Source organism: Motacilla alba, chromosome 10, assembly GCF_015832195.1.
Source record: "Motacilla alba alba isolate MOTALB_02 chromosome 10, Motacilla_alba_V1.0_pri, whole genome shotgun sequence".
In the NCBI taxonomy this organism is placed as follows: domain Eukaryota; kingdom Metazoa; phylum Chordata; class Aves; order Passeriformes; family Motacillidae; genus Motacilla; species Motacilla alba.
Genome location: NC_052025.1, coordinates 17,515,310 through 17,543,075, shown reverse-complemented (window position 1 = coordinate 17,543,075; position 27,766 = coordinate 17,515,310). Strand labels below are relative to the sequence as shown.

Genomic DNA, 27,766 nt, shown 5'->3' with positions numbered 1-27,766 from the left:
GGACTTCATAAAAAGCCTGGCTGAACTTTAGGGTCAACCAATGGCAGCTCTTTGCTTTGTCCGTTTGTCCCCGCATGCCTGGGGAGTGACGCGTGGCTGACCGTTCTGGCCGGCCGATGGCTATCTGTGCACGGCTCCGGATCCCAACCTGACCCGCACCAGTCCTGTCTGTCTGCAAATCCCAGCATGGCCTGCCTCGAGGTGGTGGAGCCCTTACATTTCTGATTTCTCTGCACAAAGTGCTGCCTGCCCCGATGGAGCGGATTTTCCCAGCGCCCTGCAGTTGTGTTGCTCGGCTGGGAGTGTGTTCTTGTATATGCCTGACTTTGCTCACCCACTGTGGCCTGTGTGCAGTTTTTTATTAGTCCTGACACTGTTGCAAACTGATCCCTCCAAATCTGCATCAGTTACCCTGGAAGGTTTTGTACACACAGCAGTGGGACCAGGGTGGGAATGGAGCCAGATGTGAAGCAACCTGGAATTTCAGGAGTCCATAGCTCAGCCCCCATCCCACAGGAATATCTTGCTTCTCATTTCTCAGTATTCTATGGAACAGGGTATTTTTCCCCATTGCAGCTGGGTCATGCTGGGAGCTCCCTGGAGATAGGCAGGAGTAAAGCGTTTGCAGGGAAAATCTTCAGGGAAAAAGTCATGTGATGCACTCACTCTGAGACAGACAGAGCTCAGCCAAAGCAAACACCCTGTGACAAAAGGGACCCTCTGTCAGCCTGTGGATAAAGTCCCCTGCCTGGAGAAAGACAAGGACAGCTCTCCTGCCATAGTCTTAGCTGAATTGGAGCAGGCTACATGCTCCCCTGAGGACACAGGTGCTGGTGGCTCAGCTCTGTTCCTGGACACCTCCAGGGTCACTGTCACTTTTCTTTCTGCTCTGCTATTCCAGGACCTCATGAAACGACTGTCCATTTCGAGCCAGACTTGAGAGAGGTGTCCCAGAGGGAGATTTTCTCTTGCAGGCTTGAGAGAATTCAGGCTGCTGTAAGGAGAAACCACCTGAGTGCCTCTGCTGAGGGCTGCATGAGCAGTACTAGATGCTGGTGACTCCACTTAGAATCGTTTAGGCTGAAAAAGACCTTAAAGATGGTTGAGACCACCTGTAAGAAGTGAGTCCAACATGAAGCAGCACAGCCTGAAGCACCCTCCAGGAGAGAAGAGCTTTAATTGAACCTCTGGCTCAGTGTGTAAAGCCAGTCTGTAAGAAAACCACTGTTGGCACCTCTGAAACTACTAGTGTTTATTTGGCTGATGATTTGAAGTTACAAAAGAGCTTTTGTTGGTCCCTACTTGTCACTAAACTGTCTCTGGCCTCTTTGGGGGGTCATTTGCACAGGTAACAGCAGCACCTGCCAGGTCTGTGCCCAGGCAGCCTGGCCAAGCTCTGCAGCCTCCGGAGGGGAGGAAATTCCCGATTCTCAAAGGCTGCAGAGAGGGGAGGAGCTGTGGGGAGAGCAGGAAAAGCATCGGCAGGAGAGCAGCACCTGTGAGGTCGGGGAGAGGACCAGGACAGGAAGGGTTTGGAGAAGGGAGAAGGCTGAGCAGTGGCCAAGTTAACCCTTCCCATGCTGGCATTTTCCAGGCGGCGAGCCAAGTGACTGCTCGGGAAGATGGATATAACACATGTCTGCAGTCTCCAAAGGGTTATTAACTCTGCAATAATGGCCATGAAACTTGGCTTCCTCTATGTACATTTAAAATTGAAAAAAAAAAAACACCCCAACACCAGTTTCAGAGGGGAAGAGGGCTTGTTTCCTAGGAACTGCAGGGCCAAATCCACCTCTGTGATGGTGAGAGGAGAAACCCCCCCCCCTCCCCACGGGGTGGGAGCAGGGGAGCAGTGCAACCACCACAACAGCACCACAGCCCCCTCCTGGCACACACACCTCATCCTTATCAGAAACAATTTCAAGGCATTTCTGAAAAGTCTGTGGCGTTCAATTAATGTGTCTCACTAGAACTTTGAGATTTGGATTCAAGAAAACCACTAGTGCTGCTCCTGACACAGATTCCTCTTTTGTTGTTCGGGTATCACTGTGGGGCTTGTCCCTTGCTCCTGGCTCCAGCCCTTGGCAACACCGAGGCCTGCCTGGGATGTTGGCCCTGTCCTGGGGTTTGCAGCCTCTTGGGCTCCTGTCCAAATGCTCTGGAAGTCTGGGATGCTCCACTGGGATTATCCCTACTCCAGTGTAGTCTGTGCCAGCCAGCCCAGCCACTGAGCAAGTCATTCCATGCAGTAAGTTACAGACTTCTCTTTATTGGTGCCTCTCTTCCCCCACACTATTAAATTTATTCTTTCTCTGTATTGTTATTATTTTTCTGGCAGAGGACTTTGGAAGGTGGGAGAAAGGATCTACTAAAAAGTTGAACAAATCTAAGCCCCCTCGTCAAACCCTTTCAAGGCACCAGCTCCAGTCCCTTAGCAAATGAAGTCAGCTGGTGGTCTGGGTTTAAACGTGGCTGTTGAGGGCTCAGGCCAGGTTTGGCAGCTCACAAATCAAATTGCCTCGTGGTTCTCAGGAGCAGAGGATTGCCATGGGTGGAGGAGCTGTGGGGGAGCTCTGCCCCATTCTGTGCCAGCCGGGGCCCTGGCCTTGGAGGGAGGCACTGAAATCGTTGGTTCACAACAGGTCAGGAGGGAAATTCAGGCTCTGAGGTTTTGTTTTCTGTGTTATGTTACACTATTGACACAGAGCAAGGCAGATTTTGTCTCACTTGAATGGGTCTGGGCCAGTCCCTTTGCTTTGGTAAATTCTTATTAGGAGCAGAGTGGGAAACACAGAGCTATTAAAACTCATCTGATCTCATGTAAATAAAGAGTTTGAGCCATAGGTCTTGGCTTACTCTGATTTTGCCTGCTGGAAGCTGCTTGCAGGTCCCCAGTTTTGCTCTTGATGCTGACCACAGGTAACATCCTCCAGGTGCCACCCCACTGGAGGGAGGAGGGGTGTGACTGAGGTCACATCAGGAGGTGGGACATGCTCTTGTGTCCATAAGGTGCTGCAGAGGCCCTGTGCAGGGCAGGGCTTTCTTAGGTGCTACACGAGCCCGTGGTGTGCCATGGGGTATCCCTTGGTGCCTGGGAAAAGCACAGGTGAAGAGCTGGAGGCAGCTCCAAGGCTCTGACTCTCAAATAGCCTCTCTCCTTGTACAGGAGCAGCTCGCTAAGAAAATGTGGTTTTGCTGCCTGTTCAATGCCTGGAAGAAACAGAATGGTGTTAACGTGCTCATGTCTCTCACCAGTCCTGTTCCCAGTGCCAAACACCCTTTTCTCCGCACTCCCCCAGTGCCTGCCCACCCTGGGATGAGCTTCCAAACCTAATTCCACTTGTTTGCAACTCAGAGCCATTCCTGCTGTCAGTACGGCTCCGGACAATTCTCATGGAGTGCTGCAGGGAGATCTGCCAGAGTCATTCACACTCTTTTATGGGTCTTCCTTTGAATTCTTCTACAATTTCAGGAACAAAGTTGCAGATTTTTGCAGAAGTCTAAACTCTAGGACACAGCTCTGCTGGGCCACCACAATTTAAAGCTGCTAACAGGTTGGGTCTTGACTGCTTTCCATGACTCAACCATGCCAGGAGCACAGGATCCCATCCAAAGCCCACCAAACACAGTGGAATGCTTTCTGCTCTTGGAAGTCACCCTACTGCTTTCAGCAGCCCCTGTCCAAACTGAGTTTTCCTGATCCCTGCACAGCTGAGGGCCTGCAGGATATGGCCCAGCCAGGTGGGAAAGAACTCCAGCAGTTGCAGGACCTCAGTGAAAATGGGAATTGGTAGCAAAACCCAGTTTTTACATCTCTTAAGCTTTTTGCATTTGTTCCTTATTTTCATCCACACAATGAGTGGGTATGTGGGATCATTGCCCAAAATCTGTGCGTGTCCATATACTCTGGTCTGGGATGACCCTGCTTGAGCAGGGAGGTTGGACCATATGTCCCTCTCTGGTGCCCTCCAACCAAACCCATTCTATGATATTGCCAACCTAATTTTTTTTCCTGGTCTTCCAAGCCCTGGCACTGGTACTGCGGTTGGCGCTGGGAAAGGAATGGGTGCCTTTCTCAAGCGAGCCGCCGTAACCGTGTCTAAATTCAATTAGTGATGAGGAAAGGGAGACGAAGGAAACACGACTGGGCTGCCCAGCGGCGGGATGCCGCCCGTCAGACCCCTGCCCGGCCGGGATGTTCCCGGTGGCTCGGCGGGTCCCGAACCGACACCGGGTCCCGGAGCAGCCTCGCGGGTCCCTCACGGCCCGGGCCGGGGCAGGAGAGAGCGCCCCCTACCGGCCGCCCGCGCCCACGTGCGTTCCCCCCGCGCGGCGCCGCCGGCTCGCAGCCAATGGGGGAGCGGGGGGGCGCGTCCCGGCGACGGCCGCCGCCAATGGGCGCGCGGAGCCGCGGCGGGGGGCGTGGCCGGGCGCGCGCCGCGGCGATCCCCGGTGCCGAGGGCGGGCAGGGCGCACTCGGGCCCCGCTCCCGTCCCCGTGCTGCGCGCTCGGCCCCGCCGCCGCACTACCATGTTTGACGGCTGCCTCCTGCCCCTCGTCGTGCCCTGCCTGCTGCTCTGCGGACTGGACGCCGGCACAGGTAGCGCTCCCTGCCGCCCCGATTCCCCTTCCCCGGCGGCGCTGACAGGGTCCGGTCCCGGGCAGCGTGCGGGCGCGGAGCGCAGGGCACGCACCGCATCCCCTGCGTGGCCGCGGTCCCGGCCCGCGGGATGAATTGCTCCAGGCTTTTGTATTTTCTTTTCCTGTCCTCCTGCTGCTGCTGTAGCGTTCCATGTGGAAAGCTGCTGACTGTCCTTGGCTGCTGCTGCGGCTCGCTCTGCTTTTCCCCTTCTCCCTGCAGATTTTTATTGGGGTTGGTGAAATGCGATGCTTGTGTCTGAGCTATATATATTTTATTTTTTTTAATGATACAAGTAGCTTTAGTGTTTGCTCTATTCCTCTCTTCCCTGCACGCTTCTGTCTCTAATATATGTGTATATAGAGAGAAATAAATCGCCGTGCTCCGCTGGCTCCATTGTCTGCGCAGCCCGTTCACGCTTTTCCAGCGCGGGGCTGTCTGCGCTGAAACCCGAGCGCGGGGCTGTCCCGGGGAGCGGGGGGTGCCGCAGCCCCCGGCCGCCCCGTCGGGCCGCGGCTCCGGGGTGCGAGCGCCTGAGCCTCTCTCCTTCTCGCCTGCAGCTGGCGGAGCGGAGCTGGAAGTGGTGATCCCGGAGCGAGTGCCGCTGGAGAAGATCCACCTGCTGCCGCCCGGAGGGGATCGCGGCGGCCCCCGGCGCCGGCGGGCAACGGCGGAGGAGGAGGAGGCTGTGCTGCTCCGCCTGCCCGCCGCCGGCGCCGAGCTGTACCTGCACCTCCACCGCGACCTGCGCTTCCTGGCCCGGGGCTTCGCGGTGGAGCGGCGGCGCGGGGAAGCGCGGCGGCCCCCGCGGGAGCGGCTCTGCTTCTACTCGGGACACGCGCTGAACCGCAGCGACTCCTTTGCCTCCCTCAGCACCTGCGCCGGGCTGGTACTGCCATCCCACCCCGCTCCCCTGCTCAGGGCTGGTGCTGCCATCCCACCCCGACCCCCTCCTCAGGGCTGGTGCTGCCATCCCACCCCGACCCCCTCCTCAGGGCTGGTGCTGCCATCCCACCCCGACCCCCTCCTCAGGGCTGGTGCTGCTATCCCGGCCCGCTCCCCTGCTCAGGCTGGGTACTGTCAGCCCCATGAGGTGGGATGCCTGCACTTCACCTGCCCTCAGCGAGGTGACCCTCCTGTCCCCTCGCTTCGCTGTCCCCTCAGCTCCCGGCCCCTGCCGAGCACCGCCGCTGTCCCATGGTGGGTGTTCTGCCCACCCTGGCTCTCCCTGTGGAGCTGCCTCAGCCATCCCTGAGGGCCTCAGGCCCTGCAGTTCCATTGTGGGTGGGTGGCAGAACCCAAGGGTGCTGTAGAGGAGCATCCTGGTGGAGGGAACATCTTGTGTCGCTGTCCCCAGCCATGGAGCAGGTGGCTGTGTCCCGCTGGGGTGATTTGGTGCCATCCTGGCTTGATCCTATGCCAGCTATGCAGCTGGCTCTTCCCAGGCTCCTGCTGTCGGTGTTGGGGTGTCCACTGGGAGCTGTGGTCAGGGAGCAGCCAGTGCCCCAGCATGGTCACAGGAACGTCCCACTCGGGGGCTTTTCCCACCACAAGTGTCAGGATTTCTCTGCCCGAGGCTGTAGTTTCAGGTGGCTCTGCAGGGCCAGGCTCTCCTCTGAGCATCCTGGTAGGAGCAGGTGATCTTGTGTGGGACAGAAAGTTTCTCGGTGGTGGAGACTGAGATGCTTAAGACATGGAGTAGTTTGCAATTATTGTTGATAACTTTTAAATTACTTCAGGAAGTCGGCGGGGCATTAGGCAGTGATTCCCAGCAGATGGTCCTGGGAGGTGTGCCTGTCAGAACAGACCTGATGATGGAGATTTGTCCTTAAACCGTAGTGAGAAGCAGTTCATGCTCTGCCCTCAGGGCTCCAGCCTTCGTTCTAGAGCCATTTGAGGGCGCTGTGCCTCAGGATTAAAGAAACCCCAGCGAACAGAGATGCTGAGGTCTGAGTGGCCCTGGATGTTGAGCTGAGTTCCACCGAGGGCAGCTTAAAACTAATATCTCTAGTTCAAGCCTTAAATCACTAACAGCTCTACGACTTTGCCACCAGGCGTGTTTTGTTAATCTTGCTGGGCTTCCAAAGCTGGAAAGCACAAACAAACAGGGGAGGAACCTTTAAAAAAAGAGGAATGTAGTTGTAGGCACAGTATTAACTGCCTGAGATCAGGGAATGGAGGAGGGGGTGAAAAAGCTTGGCAAAATTCCCAGTAGGAAAGCTGAAAAAGAGACAAGACTGGTTAGTCTTAGCTCACTACTCAGCAAAAGCTGAGTAGGTGCTGAGCAGCAATACTGCAGTACCTGTTTGGATCATGGCAATTCTAAGCAATGGCTAAATTGACATAACTGGGCTGGATCAAGCTGGGATCAGTGTGAAAGCTGCTGGTTAGTGCCAAAGCCCCTTGTGTTAGTGACAGTGTTGGTAAAGCTCTGCTCGCCTTTGCTTGTGCACCTGGTCCTGGCAGTGCTGAGAGGGCAGATGTGTTGAGAGAGAGGTGTTTCTGTCTGTTGGGATTCTGCTTTCTTGTTAGAGGAATCCATTCATCCTCTTCATTCAGATAATCACCAGGGAAGGGAAAGGGCTAAAAGCAGGTGCATGGTACATTTGAGTGAGTTGAAGTTGAAACACCCTTGTGAGCTCAAAAGTAGAGAACAGAAAACTCCAGTGTCTTGAGGATTAGCCTAAATTTAAGATGGATGAAAGTAAACTTAAGATGAACCTCATTAATTATTGAAATTGTTTCATTGAAATAATCCATACCACCATGTAGATGAACCTTCTTATTTTAGCTGAGTGGGCCATTTTGGTTTCTTAAGTCTGTCTTTAAACATGAAACATGTCACATTTTAGGCTGTTTTCAGTGTTTACACAGCCTTTTGCAGTGTTTACACTAAACCAGCAATACCTGTAGTGAAAGCTGTGTAATGTAGTGGTAAGATGTTTTCTGGGATCAGAGGAATCAAAACTTTGCCCCAAATTGTCTAGGAAGTCTTTAATCTGCCATGAGTTGACCTGAGAGCAGGTGACTCTAGAGCCCAAATTTTTTTGCCTTCTAATCTGGCAATTAAAAATACTAAGACCATCACTTAAAAAAAAAACAAACAAAAAAAACCCACAAAACTTTTCCCATTGCTTCCTTGAGCCCTGTTTGCTGCAGGAAAGCTTTGCCCTCAGCAGCAGCTCCGCAGGTGGGACATGGGCCAGACCTGCTGGGCTAGAGGAAAGACCTGGGTAGTGGAAACCTTGCAGCCTGTTTGTCCTGGCATTTGTCTTGTGAGCAGTTCTGGTGCTGCAGTGGGGGGTTTCCTGAAAATTCCAGCAGGGGAATGCTCATTGGACTCTAACTGTGTGATCAGGACATCTCCCTCAGAAAAGCTGGTTGCTAAGAAGTAGAGTGGGCAGTAATGCTGTGTCCTGATCTCCAGCTGGCTCAGGCCTTGCTGTAATCATATTCTCAGCCATGCCATAAATCATACCAAAAGTGATATAAAATGATCAGGGCAAGTGGAGTTCTAGTAAAAACAAAATCCCTGACACAGTGGCACGAAAGCTGAGCTGCAGCCAGACTGAGCAATTGCTTCCTGGTGATGGTATCAGATTGCCAGTGTGGCATCTGAAGGTTGGGGTCTGGTTTTTAAGCTCTGCTGGCAGATGTTGCTGTTAACCAGTGTGTGGCTGCTGCAGTTCCTGCTTTAGCAAGGGTGGCCGTGCTCTCAGAGCTCTGTGAGGTCAGAGTGAGGTAAGATCTGCTGTTCCCAAGGTCTCACCGTTGAGCTACAGCTAAAGTGCCTGGTGTGAGGATGCTCCAGCCCTCCTGTTCCTCGTGACAAGCTGGGAATTCAGCCTAGGCAGAGGCACAGGGTTCCTGGAAAGTGCTGCTGCCTTCCCCTTGGCAGCACTGGCCTCTGGGAAGTGCAGCTGTGCCAGCACTTGGATTCTGGCCACAGCTCAGGGCTGTGCTGCCCTTCCCTGCTGCTGGGCACTCACAGGCAGCTCTGCAGCCCCTGGGGCCATCACTAGAAGACAGCAGCCAGTACAGGAACTTTGTTTTTTGGAAAGTTACAGCCTTGTAAGGCCACAGTTGAGTCACGGTCACATGCTGAAGTGCTGGACTGCAGCATCAGGCCCTTAGAGCAGGTGTAGGCTTTTCATATTTCTTGTACCTATATTTTGGAAACAGTTACAGTTTTGAGAGGGTTGTGAGTCCATGTCAAAATAAGCATTATACTTAGAAATGAAAGGAAACTGTTGGAAACTGTTCAGGAACCAAAAGGTGACAATCACTGGGATGCATTTAGAGGCAGAGGTTTGATTCTAAATAACTTCTCTTCCATTTTAAAATCCAGAGTCTTTGATCTTGGGTTCAGGATTGCTCTTTGTCTTGTCTCTAAATAAGGTGGCTTACCCTTCTCAGTTGAAGTAAGAGAAGAGTTTGTGCCTCCCTCCTGTTTAGGCTAGTTCATGTAACATTTTCACCCCAGTTTTGTCTCCTTTGAACTTCCTTGTGCAGACTGGATTGGTGGAAATGGATAATGCACATTGCAAGGGCTCATGGAGTGAGAACAGTGATTTTTCTCCTTGTAGGGTGGACTAGACTAATTGAAACTACACCTGAAGAGATGCACACTGGATGTTGGAAAAGCCTAAATATTTTGTAGTAATGTCTCATACAATCTACTCAGAGAAGAAGAGAGCTTCTTTTCTTCCAAGCTTTGTGTACGCTTGCCTTTGTTAAACTTTCTGCGTCTCCTGGTGGACAAATCTTCCAGCCTGTTAAAATGTTTCTGAATGGTGGCTCCTCATTCAGGTGTGTCCTGTTCACTTGGGACCATCCATAAACTTTGTGAGGGTGTGCATTTAGACAAGTTGATAAAAGCGTCCATCTGGACTTCTTCCTCTAAGGTCTCTGAAGTCCCCCTGATTTCCAGGTGGGTGTAAGTGCCTTGCAGGACCTGGATGTCCTGGTGTGGGTTTGGATACTGTCTGGAAGGGCAGAACTGAGCAGGTTGGACTGCAGCCTCTAGGAAATGAGCTGTAACTCCAAGGACTCCTGGTAGAACAGTAAATCTGCTCTGTCCTTGGGAGGAAGAGGAGCAAGGATGCAGAAGAGGCTGCAGTCTGTCAGGGTGAGGCCGGTCTGGGTGTCAGGGGCGAGTGAGTGATGAAGATGAGCACTTCCCTGGTGGCTCATTTTGTGCCACAGGTACCTTTGGTTGGTGAATAGCCAGTTTCACTGCAGAGGGAGGTGGTGCCTGGTGCAGAGCAGATGCTGCAGCCCAGGGAGCTCCATCCCTGGCCAGGGAAGTGTTTTCTGCCTGCACCAGGGCGGTGCTGCCCTTCAGGTGACTCAGGAGCTTCTGCTGCTGTGGGAAGCAGGGCAGAGCAGGCGTGCGGGGATTAAAGAGGATACAATTTCCCCTGAGGAAACCTTCAGCTCCACTGAACTCTCCTGTCTGGGAGAGAAGCTGTCTGGCATTCATTCATAGCTGGGCCATGAGCTGAAAAGTTAAATCTCTTAAAATTACTGTGCTGGGTTTCCTTGTGCTGGGATTTTCTTTCCTCTTCCACAGTGGACAAGAGGGAGAACATGTTGGGGATTCCTTGTTTAGCAGAGTTGGAGGCCAGGGCAGATATTCCTGGGTATGTTCTGCTATCAGAACTGAGAATAAACCTGAAATGACTCTGGAGCAAGACTTAATTTAAAGCTCTTTTCAATTTGCTTGAATTGCACTTTTAAATAATAACCAAGCAAAGCTGAAACATGGTTAATAAGGGTGGGACTAAAACCCACATGAAGTTTATTAAACTGTATTTGTGGGTTGTTTTGTTCTTCACTTTAAACATTAACTTCCTTTTAACTTTGAGGAAATGGTTAAACAACGATTTACAGCGTAACAGTTGAGAAATTGAGAAGGGGATGGAATTTGTCAGATGTTTAAATCTGTTCTCTTTTCAGCGTGTTCTATGTATGTAACTAATGAACACTTAGGAGCAAGAGAAAAATCTGTTAAAGATTCAGCATTTCACAGATCTCCTTCAAAGATGTTGTGAAAATAAAAAGGGCTGGAAAAACAGTGTAACTGTTGGAGAGTATTAACATGTGGGAGGGTCGAGAACCATGTGCAGAGAGCACTGAGAATTTGGATCCCTGTTCTGAGCAAGCCCTGGAGCTGCAGTAGCTCCAGCAGCACTAGCAGGGCACAGGGACAGAGCAGTGAAGCCAAGGAGGCAGGATGGGGTCATACACAGGCTGTGCTACCACTGTCATTCCAGTGTGAGGACCTTCCTCCTTTCCCTGCTGTCATTTAGCCCAAGAAAAGCTCCACTGGAAGATGATTTGTAGCAGAGGAGTAGTACAAGAGTAGATGACAGAGTGAGCAGGTTGCTTGAGTGATCCCTGTGTGTGTGAAACCCTGGATAAGAGCACATGGGAATGTTTTGGTGGCGAGCAGTGTTGAGCTGACTTCTAAAATAAGGATCTGAAACATCCTTAATGTGAAAGATCTTGCCACTGTTAGGCACGGTGGTGAGTGGGGCCGTAGTGGGAAGTGTGGATTATTGTTTGTTTTAACCAGTTTGTCAGTTTGCCTGCCTTTGGAGGCTGAAATCATTCCAGCCTTTCCCGTTAGCAGAGTGCAGGGCTCTGTCAGCTGCACGGTCTGGCCATACCAACTGTAAAATTAATGCACATGATGGTGAACTCCTGCACTCCTCTGAAGTTTTGGGTTCCTGTGTCTCAGGTCTTCCAGGATGATGGGGTTGGGCAGCTTTTCCCAAAATTCAGCTACCCCAGGATCTGGCACAGCAGTAGATCCTGGATTCCCACAGGGAGAGAAGGATGGGAGGGAGTATCCCAACTTTTGATACGCATCTCCTCAAGCAAATGGAAATTGGCAGATCCAAAGCATTTCACTGAATCGGAATGATTTCCTGAGATGTGGGAAAAGTAGCTCTGAGGGTTACCTGGTCTTCTGTACTTTTACTTCTTTATCTTCAAAATCCAGAGCCTTCTGCAGTCCCTCAGCTCAGACAAGAGAAGAAAAGCAGTGAGCCTTTGTTCAGGGCTGATGTTTGATCTCTCATGCTGGGATTAGCACAGGGCAGGATCTGGAGAATTTGAGGGTTGCAAATGAAGAATGCATTTCTTATGGAAAAAGCAAAATAATGACCAGACTATTTGAGTTACAGGGTCCAAAAGATCTCCTTTGGGCCAGCAGGTTTGGGGACTCTTCAGAACCCACCTGGCAAGTCTGGGGGAATTTTTAACATTTTTAACTCCCTGGAGATGCTTTACAGGCTTGATCCTGCAAACCCTTCCTGCTTGAAACTCTTATTGGCCTTTTCAGATTGAGTTTGAGATGCTTCCCAACGTATTCCAGGGTGAAGACTCATGGCTCTTGCTCTCCATAGGTTTCACAATTCCACAGCAAATGTGAAACATAAGTCTTTTCCAATGGTTTAAATTATTTTCACTCTTGATGCCAGAAAATTGGGATAATGTCGGGTGGTGATGAAACTGACTTCTTCTTACATACTTTTGGCACCAGCTGAAATGGTTGGCAGTCTGTCAGGAGCTCTGGTGTGGCTTTTAGTACCATGGCACCAGATTTACAACCCTTCTTCTAAATAATTAAAAACTATATTAAAAAAGGGGGCTAGGGCTACCTCCCAGCTGGAAGATTGGAACAAGGAGGGGAAGTAGTGGAGAACATCGTAAAGGAGGCTGGAAGAACAAGTCACCAGAGCTTTTGCTGTCTCTGGAGCAATTCTGACAAAGTCCAACTTGTGATTTAAGTGAAAAGACAGCCCTTTGGACGCTCCAGGGCACAGGGGGTCTTGTAAACTGGTGAGCATTCTGTAGGGCCTAGGAATAATGTTGGGTTTTCTCCGTGTGTAGGAAGTGCCAAGGCATTTTATCCTTAAGCAATTCCCCTGCCCCAAGAGCAAGTTGTCCTTTGGAAGGCCCCCAGAGAGGTGTCTCTTGTCTCCTCAGAGACAGGGGACTGATTGTCTCTGCTGTGCTTTGCAGCCATGCCCAGGGGAGACACCAACTTTTACAGTTTTCTTTTTGTCCAAGCTCTCTTTGGAAATCAGTGACCCTTCCTGAGACACCCCGAGTGCCGCTCAGTTCGTGTGGCTGTCAAAGGATGAGAGCTCTCATTTCTGCTAGCAGAAATTCCTCTTGCTGGAAATACTGGGCCAAAGGGATTTCCTGGGTGTACGTGAGGACCGGACTTGGCAGGGAGGTGTGGAAATGTGCAATATACAGTATGTATGTAATGTATATTATAAATCATATTAGTACAGTCAGCTGTTGAACATACAGCATTTGGATGTACGTGCAGAGCATTTCTTTGGAGAGTTGCCTGGCTGGCACGGAGCGTGGGGAGGGGGGACCAGGAAAGCCTGGCCTCTCTTTTTATGTACAGGATGGGTGTTGGAGCTCTCTGGAAGCACCTTTACCTCTCAGGTGCACAATCCTGGCAGACCAGATGAGCCCTTCTGTTGTTCACAGAAGTTGAATCAGACCTCAAGACTTCTCTCAAGGGGGAGGTATATGGCAGAGCTGTGTTTTGAGCCTTTTAATTGCAATATAAATAATCACTGGATTAGTGCAACAAAAAGTAAGAACTCCTCTTTGTAAATACCCACTTTGTGCAACATGTTACAACCTCAGTGTTGATCACTAAACCTGGAGGCTTTGTTAAGTTTTAAGGTGATAACTTTGCTTTCACTCTCTTCTTTTCATGCCAGAAAAGGAGTGGAAAAAGCATAAAAGAACCTTAAAAGCTCTAGGTCGTGAACAGAGGAGGGCTCTCCTAGGCCAGAAGCTGGCTTCCAAAGGTGTTCTTGCCAGCCCTGCTGTAAGGTCTGGACTTGGTGCAAGGAAGGCAAGGATTTAGTGCTCTGACCTGGACCCTATGGAGTTATTTAGGCAGGGTCTTTGCCCTCCTAGTGTCACTTATTCCAGGGATGGAAAATCCTGACACTGGGGCAGTACCACAGTCCATTCCTGACTTCATCTCTGAAACCCAACCCGTGGCCTGCAGGGAGAGCAGAGCTGACTGTGTGGCCCTTAATGTAGTCAAGAAGAGCTATTTGGTCCCAAAAATGCAGTGTGGCTCTGCAAGTCACACTTGCATCAGTTCACTCAGTGTTCCTTGTGAGGGTGCTGCCAACAGGGGCCTCCTGTGTGCAGGCAGTGTCACCTCTGTGCTCTGAGACAGTAAATGTCATTCAACAGCAGGGCAATCCTGGCAGTTGGAGAGGTGATTTTGAAGGGATTTCTGTTAACAGGATTTATTTGCCCTCATGTGAGCTGAACATCTTGTAAAACACACATATTTGTGGGGCTGTGCCTGGAGGGAGAGGAGGAAGGGAAAGTAAAAGTGTTGACAGGAATCCCCACCTTTCTTTGTGCATGTACAGTGAATTGTTTCTAAATAGTGCTCGGTAAAATAAAAATAAATAAGAGAAGCAGTTCTTGAGTCTGTGTTACACAGGCTGAACACAACCATAATCCCATCATTTCCTCACACTGCAAATAATTGCAGTCAGATGACTTGGGTTTCAGACCGGGCTGGATAGACAAGGCTTGGGTACCAAACTGATGGGGTTTTTTTTGTTCTGTTTTGTGGACAGGTTGGCTACATCCAGCTTGGATCAGAGCAGCTGCTGATCCAACCTGTGAATGCATCTGAGACCTCGTTCAGTGGGAAGGAGCATTTCATCAGGCGGAGACGATCCACCAAACCTGGCCATCCCTCCAGGCCACAGGGCCCTGAGGAGCACTGCAAGGTTGTAGCAGGTGAGCTTGGAGTGGCTCCAGAGAGCAGCCATGGGAATTCTGCTTGTATTTTGTAAATCTGGTGATTGGGCAGCTGGGGCTGGTGGAGGATGGCAAGTGTGAGTGAATCCTGTTGCTGCTTCAGGCAGGAGTCACATCACAGACATGAGGTTGTCAGGGCACGTGCTGTAACATTGGACTTGTGAGATGATAAATTCTGCTCTAATCTTGCAGTGTGACCACTGCTCAGGGAGGGATTCACTGGGTTTTCAGCCAAGGTTCAGGATTTTTAACTGAAGTCAGTGTTGATGAGGACTCTTCCATCTTGCCTTTCCACTGGACTTGTGCTGAGCAGGCAGGAATAGAGTGGTGATCCTCACATTTCAGAGTGTGGAAAACATCATTCCACCTGCTTTGATAGAATTTAATCAGAACTATCATCTGTGGAGTCCGAATCCAGGGATCCAGCTCGTAATAGGATAAAGGGATATCTGGAGATGGAAGAGATGCACAGTTTGTCTTTCAAAGCAATCTGCTTTCTTTTTCAGCTTCTCATGCCATCATTCTTACTTCTGTGTAGCAGAGTACACAATCCGTATCAGGGTCAACTGAGCACACTTTGTATTATTTTATGGCTTTAAATTGCTTTTGTAAGGGCTTGTGTGCATTTGGAACTACCAGATGTAGTTCAGCAAGGTGAATTTTTTTAAACTAGGAGCTTGATTTTGCTTTTTCTGCCTAGTGTTTGACTCATCAAACTTAAGCTCTATCTGATAAAGCAGCTGTTATATCATATATTACAATTTGCTATCATTTTTCAAGAGAAAATGGCCAACTCTGTTCATTGATCATATCCTGTCTTCTCCCACTCTCAAAGCCACACAGTCAAATTGCCAGCTGATAGAAACTATTTTTTGGCTTCTTTAGAGCAATTGAATTTATCCTTTCTGGAATTCTCTCTGGGTGTGTTGCAGAGGGGGTATTTTTTATGAACTTTGTGAAATCTCTTCATTAGGTTGCAGTGTCCTTGTATTTTCTGCTCCTTTCATTCCTCTCCTGCCTTCTCCTGGCTGGATTGCATAAATGGAGCAGTGGGTTCTGCTGCCAAATGGGCAAAATGGGGAGCAGGGCTGGGAGGTTTCCTGGGCACAGGAGTGAGAGTCTCTGGTGTGGGAAGAGCTGAGTGCTGAGGGACAAGGGCTGCTGTTGGACATGGAAGGAGGTGGCAGCAACAGGAGGCACAAAAAGCTTCCTTATGGGACCAGCAGTGAAGAGGCCTGAAGGAGCTCACTGGAACAGGCAACCGGGAGCCTGAAGTTGCCTGTAAGGCTTTGTATCTCAGCTTTTGTGTTTAACCAGACCTGTGCACCAGCAAAACAACCTGTGCCTGCTTCTACACTGGGTGCTGGTAAATCCTGCAGCCAGGGCCTTTATTTTCTCCTGTGTGGAGCTGAGCTCTTAATAGTTCAGCAGGTTTATCATTCTCAGGGGTTCAGACTAAGCCAACCTTCTCTCTGATTCTCTGAGAATGAAATCTTGGATCTGGTTACAGTTACAGATCCCTTATGTCTCTTTTCAGAGAAAACATCAGAATTCAGCACTGCTGTGATTTCCCAGCCAAGTTCTGTAGATGCTGCAGCCCTGTGGTCACAGAAAATGCATTTCAGAATTCTTACACTGTAAAATGAGACAGCCATTAGCTAAAATCTGAATTGAACCAGAATCAGCCCAGGAAATGAGCCTCACCCTTTGGTCACTGAACCTTTTGACCTTTTTTCTAGGGGCAGGATGCTCCCTGTCCTTGGCAGAACTGGAATTCCCTCCCTGAGAAGAGGAACTAAAGGAAGGAAACTGGGGAGACACTGGGTAATGATTACATGGGATCACAAAGGGAAAGAGGAGCTGAGTGAGCATGAAGCTACTAAAAGAAGACACTGATAAAAGAGCATTTCCAGTGGCACCTCCTGCTTCCTGAGGGCCTCTGGGGAGCCACTGCTACACTGGGAACAGAATTCCCATCCCTTGGGTGCTGACTCTTGCTGTGCTAAGAAGGGAGCCCAGCCTTGCTTGGCAGTAGCCCTGTCCTAAAATAATGCAATTGCTCATGGGCTTTCCCAGCTAAAGGCAGACCCCTGGATCTTTGTCATTGTTGAGGGACAGAAATGTAACTCACGGCTGTTAATAGGCTTAGCACATTAATGACCTAATTGCCTCCTGTCTGCTTTGGATTAACTTTTGTGCACAAGGAGTTTAGAAACGAAAAAATTAATCCTGTCTGGACACACAAAAGGTCCATTTCTAATAAAACTGTGTGGAAGTGGCCATCTAGGGGTGTGCTTCCAGAGTTTCTCCTGGGAAAAGGTCTCTTTACAGTGATACTCACCAACATGGACTGGTCAGATTTGTACTAGAGGTTGTTTTTCAGTGGCTTAAAGTTTAGCTCACTCAGACTAAAACTTGGCAGGAGAGGTTGGAGGTTGTAAATACATGGGGATATTTCTATGCCAGACATTTAGGTACAAACCCTGCATTGTAGAATGACATAGACAGAAAAAGACAGGTCTGTGTAAATACAGTATAAAATGAGTATTTTTCAAGGGCACAGAACTGCCATGCTTGGGCATTTTTCAGTCCTTTACTGCTGTTCTTTTATTTTCTGAATACACAAGAATCACTTCTGTATGTATTTTCTTCTTAAAATTCTATCATTCAGAGGTAGCTGGCATAATCTGTGGTTATTTGGGAATCAAAGAACAAAACATCAGCTGAATTTTTAATGCTAACTATTAATCATGTCATAAAAATTTAAACAGGGCTAAATTGCTCAATGGCAAATTTCCTGTGATATATGAACTTAATAACTTGTAAAACAAAGGTGCTTGGTGATTTAAAGTGTGAGCATTTGGAGGAGGAGCAGGAAAGCACTTTAGGAAAGCAAAATGAACTTAATTAGGAAGTGCTGCTGGGGGGACAGAGAGCACAGCTTTCCAAGGGCATTGCCCTGTGCTCCACCCAGAGATGTGGTGCTCTCCCTGCAGACCCCAGCCTTGGGAGGGGGAAAGTGGCTTGGGGCCAGGTAATGCCATCAGGCGGGTTTGATAAGGGGTGGTTAAAATCTCTAAAACAACTCCTTTAGTCTGAGTGGTGTTACATGTCCTGCAGCACTCAAAATTATTTTTAGGTCTGCAGGAGAACTTTGTGGGAGCCAAATTTCTCCTGGAATAATCTGTATAAGAGGATTAATCTGGCTGTAGTCAAGAATGGGAAAGTACTTAAGGTTTTGCATGACTGGATCCTTGAGATTTGAACCTGAAAGTGTCTACTAATGGGTTAAAACAAATCCCAGAGCTGATGTTTTAATTCCTTTGTTTGAATTCCAAAGTGCTCCAGCAGCAAAGGAGGGATCCCATCACCATGGGCCAGGTGCTATTGTTAGTCATATGATATGTGAATATGTTTTATTTTTATCACCTGTCATCCTGCAAGAGAGAGAGAGAGTTCAAGTCACAATGCACATTTCTGCTCAGGCATGAACATGAGCCCCTGTGAGGCAAACAGAAAACCTATTAAAAGGTTTCCAGGTGCACATGCAATGAGGGGGAAGGAAGGGAAGGTTGGGTTTCACTTGCTCTGAGCAGGGAGTCGTGAGGAACATGGGAAATAGCTTCACACCAGTGATGTGAGACACTTCTCATCTCTGGACACTGGGCAGCATCTGCACAAACCTCCTGTCACACCCTGCTCTCATTTTAAAGACCAGCTCTGACAACTTTCTTGTCAAAGGTCCTGGAGAAGTGGTTTTGCTATGGAGAGAGTGCAGTCAAAGGGAGTTTTGTTTGCAGGTTTTAATGCATACAAGTAAGAGTTTCCCTGCAGAAGAGCCAGGCAGGAGAGAAAGATCTCTTTTAAGGCATCATACATGACTTTTGCAGTGCCCAGCCCCTGAGATAGAGCTTCTTTCATTGCCCTGTCTCTGAGCTTGTGACATACAGTAAAGCTGTTTCCATGTGACAATATCCACCACAGCCTCAGCTGCAGTAAATGGATTATTTTTTGAACTGTCATGGAACAACAGTATTTACTGAGATTTGGACACATATTTTGCATGTTTTCTTCGCCATCAGAGTCTGTGAATGGGAAAAAAAATCAGTTTTTCTTGATTTTGAGAAAGTATCAATGTTCAAGACGGAATCAAAGCATGTTGTGAAAGCATAGGAATCTCCTCTAACCATGTCATAAAACTTTCTGTTTCTTCAGGAAAAGTAAGTTCTGTTACAACTTCTCCAAAGGTCTCCAGTGATGTATTAAAGTCTCCTTACATAGGAAGGATTTGATATAAAATACAGTCCAGGAGCAAGAGAGAGAGCAGCTTGTCTTTGGACAGAAGGTTGTTATTTCATGTTCATGATATAGACCTCATAAATTACTCTTAAATATGGGTTTGCTTTAAACCCTTTTGTCAGTTTAAATGAACCAGTTTTCCTTTAATGCAAATGTGCTGCACATACAGTGAAATAGCAGGAAGATCAATATTTTAATTCACAAAATAACAAGGTGTTGCTTCTCTGCATAGTTGCTTTGCAACCTGTTTTAACAATTTATCAAAGCTGGTAATAATTTAGGTAAGTGCTGGTGTACAGGTATCAAATGTAGGGAATGCTTTCCCTGGACAGGTATAAATCTTAAACACATGTTACTGCTACGTTGCATTTCCCCATCTTTAATCATTGTCTCCTAGCTGTGTTTTCTCTGCAGGTTTGACTTGGCCTGAAAGAGCAATTGTTATGGCCAAAAACATGTGCTCTAAAAATAGAGAGATGTAATGCAACCTGTATTAGTCCATATTAGGAAGCAGCTGTTGGAGAATTAAAGCAGGATTTCAACAATGGGCTCCACAGAAGATGTAATGTGATTAAGTGTTTGCAAGCACAGGAGGATTCCCTGTATCAGGAACTCGGCACTTTGCCCATGGGAGTTTGTCTCACTTCTGTGGATAAATCCCTTGGTTTTTCCAGGTCCCTTCTCTTCCTGACAGGGAGTCTGGGTTTTCCCTGCAAGCCTGTGATTGTTTCCTCATGGCTGATAAACAGCAGCCTCCTGCAGCAGTCTGACATTCAGAAGTGTCTTTTTACCTCACTCGTGGCAAGTGAGGCTTTACTGCAGGTCTGTTCTGGATGATTCCCTCAGTGTGGATCATGAGGCATGTGAGGGACTCCAGGTTCTTCTCCCTCTGCTGTCAAGGCAAAAAGGAGACACAAAAAGGAAATGTAAATATACATAGTGGATGGATTTCTTCCCCTTCCAGAGCAGCTGTGCTGCTCCTTTGCTTGGTTCCTGATGAAGCTGAGTGCTGGTTTCCATTGGAGCCCAGTGAAATCCAGCCTGGCAGGTGGTGATGAGTTCCATGGTCAGTGTCCACTGTCCTTGTCTTGGGATGTTCATGGATATTCCATGGTCATTCTGGTTAGAAAAGCAGAGAGATGGTTCCTGGACTAAGGTAGATTGCTCATCTTTTAGATGTCTTTGCTTCTTCCATGTTATCACTGTCCATAGCTCAAGCCATGCTCACTGTGCCTGCTCCTGTACCACTAAATAGTTTTCTTTATCTGCCATGAGTCCTTGTTTGTGCCACCAGGAAAGTGTCCTTTCCATGGGAGATGGGTGTGCATAATCCAGGAGGTGGGAATCTTTGAATCCTGGTGACAAACTGAACCACTGAGCAGAGATCACAGTGCTTATCCTGACCTGCCATTGAAACAGCCCTGATGAGTTGTGTTGATGACTGAGTTTGTTTTGCAGAAGAATAAGGTTTTAACTGATGTGTCTGAGCCACAGACTAACTTGGATAACAATCCTTGCAGTAAAATCTGTGGTGTTTTGAGATGCAGCTCAGAGTTCATGACTTCTGTCTCAAGTTCTCATTTGCTGCTTTGCCAGAGAAATAGTCATGAACTTGTGATTTGGTATGAAAGTGACTGTTTGGGAGAAAAAAAATAAACAAAAAACCCCAAAGCAAAACAAAGCCATTTTTGGAAGGTGAATTAGGGAATAACTGATCATTCTGCTCTGCAATAATTTTTCCTAGCAGTTGATGCCTGATTTTGTCTGCCATTCCAGTCAGAGAGAAATTGGAGATGCAGTTTTGTAGGACAGGGCATTAAAAATGAGAGGACAGCTCTCAGTCTGTAATCAGCTCTTTCAATAAGCAACCATTTGTAATTCCTGAACTTCAGGCAATCCACTGGCATCAGCTGGCTGTGGTAAATCTGACAATCCAAGGTTTTGGTGGAGATACAACAGGCCAGGGCACAGAGATAATTCTTGTGCTGCATCCTGGCAGAGGCAAAGGGGCTCCATGTCTCCCATTAATCACCATTTGAGAGGTGCTTCTGTCCTGTTGCTGGTACTGGGGACATTTTGTGGCATCCTGCCCCTCTGATAATTCAGCAGTGACAGAGGGTTTTGGGTTGAGTAGTAAGAAGACATCTCAAGGACTTCCTTTCTGTAATTTCTAGGCTGGTTTGTGTGCAGGATCTCCATTTTCTTTCTATTTTGCTTTGGAGAGGTGATGATTTTTACTTTTAGGTGAAGCTAATAAAACCTGCCTAATGTGAGTACCACTCAGAGGTTCTCTGGAAACTCCTGGGCCTTAGGGAGAATTAATTTTAGCTGTTTGCCCCACTTGGATGCCCTCTCTTCCTTTTTATGCTGCTGAAATTACAGGACATAGTGAAACAGAGCTTGCCCTCCATTGAGGGTATGGGTAGATGTTAAAGGGGTCGTGGGAGGAGGGAAGGGAGCAAAGGGCTCCTGAGGAAGAGCTGGAGAGGGTTTTTAAGGCAGCAATAGAAAAGAGCTTCTAAGGAGAAATCTGGCCTTGCAGAAAGGATTCTGCAGTTTAACTTTTATTTGTGGCTTTTGTTGAACGGCATCCAGAAACCTTCAGTGGGTTTAACATGAGTGAGGTAGCTAAAATTACAAAGGGAAAGATTAGGCAGGAAAAATAGTGGAAGGCTATAGGAGAAGATGTTGCTTTTAGATGAGTCTGGGAAATGCACTTGGAAGGGAGGTAGGAGGAACAGGAAAGGACTCTGCACTTACAGCAAGAATCTGCCAAAAGCCAGACAGTGCTAGACAGTGCTTTTGGTGTGTAATAGGAAAAGGTCATTTGGGGCGGTTGCTCTGGAATTGCACATCTGTTGAGTTGCCATAAAAAGCACTGAACGTCAGGAGTTTTCTACAGAGGCCTCAGAAGAGCCTTGTTGTGCTTCTGATCACAGTGGGGACTCTGCTTCTTGCCATTCTGAGGGAGACTTCAAAGACTGCAGGACGTGGTGTGATCATGTGGCTTTGGAGGTGGTGAGCCAGGCAAGGGTAAATGGAAGTCACCTAATGAACTTGTGCAGTGTCACAGCCATTTTTTGCTGAGGATCTGGGGGTGTTTCACCCTTCTCCCTTTACCTCACAGTCCTGAATTTTGTGGATTTTTTGGCCCAACAGACTATATAACACACTGTCAGAGTGACTGGCCAAGGAGTAATGTCCCCTGTGCCCAGTCACCTGCAGCATGTACATGCTGTGTTGTAGATTGACTGTTTCAGCTCATATTTCATACTAAATTCTCTGACCTCTTAAGCAGGGAACACCTGACTCCTAAAATCATGTGCTGTGTGCTCCCTGCAATGTAAACTTCTCTGACAGCTCCTGCCTGTGGTTTATGGCCTCTTATGCCTTCACACTAACACTTGACATCTGCACCACAAAATTTGTAACATCAGTTTGTTCAAATAAAGAATCCACCAAGCACTTAATCCTTGGTTTAATGGCTGATGTTTATTTTAGTTTGGGGTTTCATGTACTCATGGAGGGATTCTCTGCCCATGGTCCATAAATCTTGCAGGGCAGGAATGAGACTTCTCTGTGCTGGCTTGTTTCTGAAGTGAGGCTCTAGAGATGGGGTATTTTTATTTTTTTGATACCTCCATAAAACTGACTCACTTTCAGGTATGAGCTGCAAATGCACTTAATGAGGATTTTTCCTGCTAGTTTTGGATCTTTCTCTTCATCAAACATCTGTGATACAGGACATGTGCATTTCCTTTCTCTTTGTTGTGGTTCACCCATACAAATGCCTTGTTTTCTCCATGTGCTTGATTATTCTGGAAAATTATTTGCATTTGTGGTAGGCAGGAGGATGTCCACTGTGAAAGTGGACAGAAATGATAAAACAATTTACCCTATGGAGGAGCTACAAACTTGGAAAACCTCTCTTTTTTTAAGTAGCTGGTGTTGCTGTGCCTGTTCTGGAGGGCTCAGCAGTGACCTCCTGAGCTCTTTGCGGGCTCCCTCGAGTCCTGTTGCCTGTTTTAAGTGCAGGTAAATTTACACTTGGACAGTGGGAAGGTGAGGGTAAGAGCAGGAGCCTGGATTCTCCTGTCAGGTCACTCTGGCTGCGTTTCCAGGCAGCCTGGGGGGGTGCTGGTTTTCCACACACATCCTCCAATCCCAGCTCCTCTGTGGAAAGCAGCCAGTCCACAGGAGGAAAGGAGGCCAGAGGCTGTGTGTGAAGTAAGGCTGCCCAGCCCTCTGCCAGGAGTCCCTTTAGGCTGCTGCTCTCCAGAAGTCACAGCTTGCAGAGTTTTGTTCTGCTGCAAAGAGGCGCCAATTCCTTCACCTGCCTCTGGAGGAGGGACCACACTGGCAAATGACCATGGCATGACCTCTTCTCCCCAGAGTGCAAGCTCCAGTCCAGCAGAGTCAGTTCCTCCTCTGACACAAATGTCTTCTTTTCCATCAAAAAAGAGTTTTCTAAGAGAAAACCCAGAGAAGTCCAATTTTTTCTTTCCACTTAAACTTTTTTACACAGCTCATTCAATGCCAGGCCGAGACTTAGTTGAATCAAGGCTTAGCCCCTTCATAAGAACTTCTCTACTGATATGATATTTATACCACCTGAAAACATTTATTAGGGGATTGCCAAAATAAGAATTTGATGGGGAAATTCTGCTGTCTTCAGGAAGGTTCTGACTGATAGCAGTAAGACTGAAAATGTCAGTGTTTTTACTGAAGTAATTCACCTTTTCTTTTTTCTTTGATTTCTCCTTGGCATTTAAATTATAATGTTGACTACCTGTAGCTACAGACGTGCTGCTGTGCAGAGGGAGGGATGGGAAATGAATGGAAAGAAAGAAATGAAATAACACACAAACATGTGAGCTGCTCCACAGGAGTTTGAAGTCATCTCCATCCCATAGTTGGAAATCAAAGGTGCATTCAGCTCTCCTTCTTTCTTGTATAGTCAATCTTTTTTATTTTATTTTTATTATAGAGATCCTCTGCTCTGGGGCAGCTTTGCCATGATTGTGCACTTTTTCTGTTGCTGTCCTGCAGCCTATGTAAAAACAGGCCTTGAAACTTGGTTGTTTTCATCTTTGCTGCTGGCATGTAGCTTCCATAATTTATGATCACCCCCCAATTTATTTTTTTTTTCTTGTCCGTAGACTCCTGTCTGTCTCTTTCAACCCAGGGGGATATTACCAAACTCTCTTAAAAAAAATCAAATTTCATGGTTGTTTTCTCAGTTTAAAATATGTACCAAGTGTTGACAGTTGATGCCTTGGGCAGAAAAGCACGTGCAGAGTTGTACCGGATGACTGAAGAAACCCAGGAATGAGGAGGTGGGATGGACGTGGTGAAATGTGCATATTGACAAGGCAGAAAATGCATGAATGGGTGAAGGCAGGGAGTCCATTTCAGGTGGGCTTTGGGGGGCTTGCAGCTGATGGAGTTTGTCACCCTGAATGCAGGAGGGTCAGCCAGGGAAAGCTGATGATCTGGGAAAGAAGGGAAATTCAAGCTGAATTATGTCAGGGAGCTGGTAAACAGGCTGTGGAAAATCAGGATCAGTGAACACCAGCTCAGCTCTGGCTGCTGCTTTGCTCAGAGAGGGTCTCAGGGTAAATCTAGAGAAAATTAAAAAGTGATTCTCTGCTCTGGGGAATGAGCAGCACGTGTTGTGTGACATAAGAGGGATTTGTCTGACCATCCATTAGGCTCTGTCCCATGTCAGTTTTGCACTGAATGTTGTGTTTGTGCTGTTTCAGGACTCGTGTTCTGTTCCCTTTTCCACAGGAAAAAATCAATAGCAATAGCAGTGTCAGTATCCATAGTATATCGCAGGCTGAACAGTAGGCAGAGATCATTTCAGTGAATCTTAGAAATTTGTTTCTTATTGAAAGAATAAATTTGTTTTAATTACTTCATTTGCTTCTTTCTTTTTGCAATTGAAAGCATGAACACAATTTTGTGGCTGCAGTGAAGTGAGCAGGTTCGAATTCATATCTGAACTTAATTTCTCCTTTGGTCATGCCTCAGCTGCTTTGCACATCTCCCTGTGAAAAAGAGTTCACTTTTCACCTTAGAAGAAGACAAATTATAAATACATCAGTCCTTTAGTTGGGAGGAAGGGAAGTTTAACTTATCGGTAACATTTTTATTTGAATTAGTTAATTTTTTCTTTTTCCTGAACTTATGTTTTTTTCCCATCCTCCTCCCTGTTTTCACACCATCTGCTGCTCTCTGCACCCAGAGGCACAGACGTACCTGCGATGCAACATCTTCTTTACCCAGCCAAGAACACTTCCATTTAAAGATTGTTGCAACCTGAATAAACACCAGAGTGTTTGTTGAAAAGGCTGGGAGTGTTTTATTATGATCTGCCAGCCTTAAAAGGCGTTTTGACTTTTCAGAAAAGAAGAGACAGAAGAAAGTGAAGGCCACGAGCGACTGGCGGGAGCGGAGGAACGCGATCCGCCTCACCAGCGAGTACACGGTGGAGACGCTGGTGGTGGCCGATGCTGACATGGTGCAGTACCACGGAGCAGAGGCTGCCCAAAGGTTCATCCTCACCGTTATGAATATGGTAAGTAGGCACTTCACTCTCAAAAGAGGAAACAAAAGTAAGCAGGATGTATGCGGGGTAGGATAAAGCTGACTTGGTAGCAGAAATCAAGAACTGGTTTGACCTTCGGGTATGAGAAAAGATTTTGGTTTTCTTGTGTTATGTGCCTCTTCTCCAGTTGTGTTATTCCTGGTATTGCCACAATAAAACCCATTTTTAAAACTGAAAATGCAAGTTTTCACTTAGGAAATAGTGGTTCAGGAGTGGTGTTTTCTACCAGGCTTTTGGTGCTGCTGTGGTTTACCTTGGAGGAGGGTCTTGTCTGACATGTGTCTTGGGTTCCTAAAGATTCCTATGGCACACTTGTTTCACGAGAGGTAGGGTCATTGTATAGACAGTTAAAGCCAGCAGTCATATTGATTTCCAGCAGAAGACCTGGCTTTAAGTCCGCAATGATTTTTATCTCTGATTTTTACACTATGAAAATGACTGCTACCCTTGATGTAGAAAATCTGGCAAACTTATCACCAAACTGCTGGCTGATCCCATTCTTTCCACCCCAGGGCTTCATGAAGTGGTGCTGATCATACCTATAAGTAGTTGATGGAGTTGGGCTTGAAAATCATTCTAGAAATCTGAGGGATATATTTTGGGAGTGAGGAGGATCTTTGGAAATTGCAGGCTCATGGGAAGTGTGGGTATTAATTTGTGAGCTGTCCCTGTAGTGGGGCCTTTTGGCTCAGCTGATAAGGGAACACAAAGCCTCCCACAGGGAATGCTCACTCAGCTGTTGGCAGTGCCACTAAGGAGGTAATGGCTAAATTGGATGTAGACATGGAAAGCTCTGCTCAGAGACTGCAGGGGTCCTTACAGAGGCATTTGCACAAGAAAGTCTTGGAGGAAGCTCATATCCCTTTGCCCATGCTATTGTAATATCCAGGAACAGCTCATTCTCCTCACTGTGCTCTGCTGGTGTTTATGAGCAGCAAATTGGCTTGGGGAAAAATAACAGTCCTGAACAGTAATTGCCTGGTCATGCTTCCCAGTGAAGAGATGGATGCTCAGCATAAACCAGCTATGGAACAACAGCTTTTTAAGAGGTCTTGTGTTCCTTCATCAAGCACTGATGTGAGGGAGCCCTCCTGGAGGCTGATTGAGTAGGGAGTTTGATTGGTCTTTTCCATTAATGAGCTGCTTTTCTGTGTCCCTTCCCCTACCTTTTATTTTGCCTCTCAGTGTGCTCTGACAGTTGTCACTTGATGGGGCTCCACTGTAGCTCTGCAGTTTCTTTTGATGATCCTCATGCCAGCAGGTCAATGATTGCACTGTGGCCATTGGGGATGCCTGTGTTGTGCAGCTTTTTCAGCCTGTGAAGATTGTTAGGGATGAACAGACTGATGGACCAAGTCTTAAACAGAAGATGGCTGTAGATCTTTGAATCCTCTTGTCTGTCCGGGCTGAGGTGCTGCAGAACATCTCAGCAACATCAGCTTGCCAGGTGTGAATAAATCTGTGTGGGGAGGTGCTCATAGATGGGCTGGGTTCTCTAAACCCATTTATTAAACAAATATTGAAGGTCAGTTTCCTATGGATTAGGCTGATGGGTTTTTAAGCTGGGTTCTGATGCTGTAGGGTGAGCTCACCCCTTTATTGGACACCAGAGAGAGCATATGGAAGAGGACTCTTGGATGAGGAACACGTTCATGTGACATCTCAGGTACAAGGTCCAGCTGAAATGCTTCCCACTGTTAAGTCATTGCTCCTGGGGCTCACTGGTGTGAGCTTTTTCTGGTGTCTGATAGGATTTGAATTCATGTTTCAGCTCTTCAGCCTTCAGAGGGGCAGTGGGAGGGTCTCTCCCTTGGCCACCTACATTCCCACGCTCATAGGAACATTTTTCAGGCCTCTGAAGGAAACTGCTTGAGAGTGACTGGCAAGACCAAAAGACAGTGAGGAATAAGGATAGGCAAACACATAGATGGCATCGCTGCATAAATCCTTTATTCCATGGTGATAAAACCAGGTGGAATTCAGGGAAATCAAAGGGGATTTTGAAGTTACATTTGTGTAATGAAAGCTGACCTTCATCCCAGCAAAAGAAGCTGAAGGATAAATCAGAAAAATGTATTTCAGAGAGATAATCATGGGGTTTGGGGAGGCCTGGAGCCAAGCTCTTGGCTGCTTGGGATCTTTGTTTCTTGCCTCCCTGTCAGCCGTGGGTGACTGTTAGCTGGGGGCAGGATTTGCCCCATGATATTAGGCAGTGCTTATTCAGCTATACTGCAGGATGGCAGGCTGCCTCTAAAAGAAACCAGAATGTTAATTTTGGCTTGGATGCTTGCATTTAAGCAAATAGAACATTACTGGTCAGGGGTATATTAACTTAACTCCTCTCTGTAAGCCATTACGTTTACTGTCAAACCACAAAACAAGCATTA

At 47.7% G+C, this 27,766-nt stretch overlaps 1 protein-coding gene across 2 annotated transcripts in view; it reads left to right on the top strand.

Moving 5' to 3' along the window:
* Nucleotides 1-4,212: 4,212 nt before the first annotated feature.
* The window catches only part of ADAMTS17 (ADAM metallopeptidase with thrombospondin type 1 motif 17), a 159,133-nt gene continuing 135,579 nt past the window's right edge, over nt 4,213-27,766 (top strand). The window contains exons 1-4 of one of the 2 annotated variants that reach the window (XM_038146789.1): nt 4,213-4,600; nt 5,200-5,528; nt 14,284-14,449; nt 25,177-25,349. In XM_038146789.1, coding sequence (XP_038002717.1) covers nt 4,531-4,600; nt 5,200-5,528; nt 14,284-14,449; nt 25,177-25,349 — 738 coding nt within the window. In that variant the 5' untranslated portion in view covers nt 4,213-4,530. The remainder of the gene's footprint in view (nt 4,601-5,199; nt 5,529-14,283; nt 14,450-25,176; nt 25,350-27,766) is intronic. The other variant, XM_038146790.1, reaches the window with a different exon arrangement.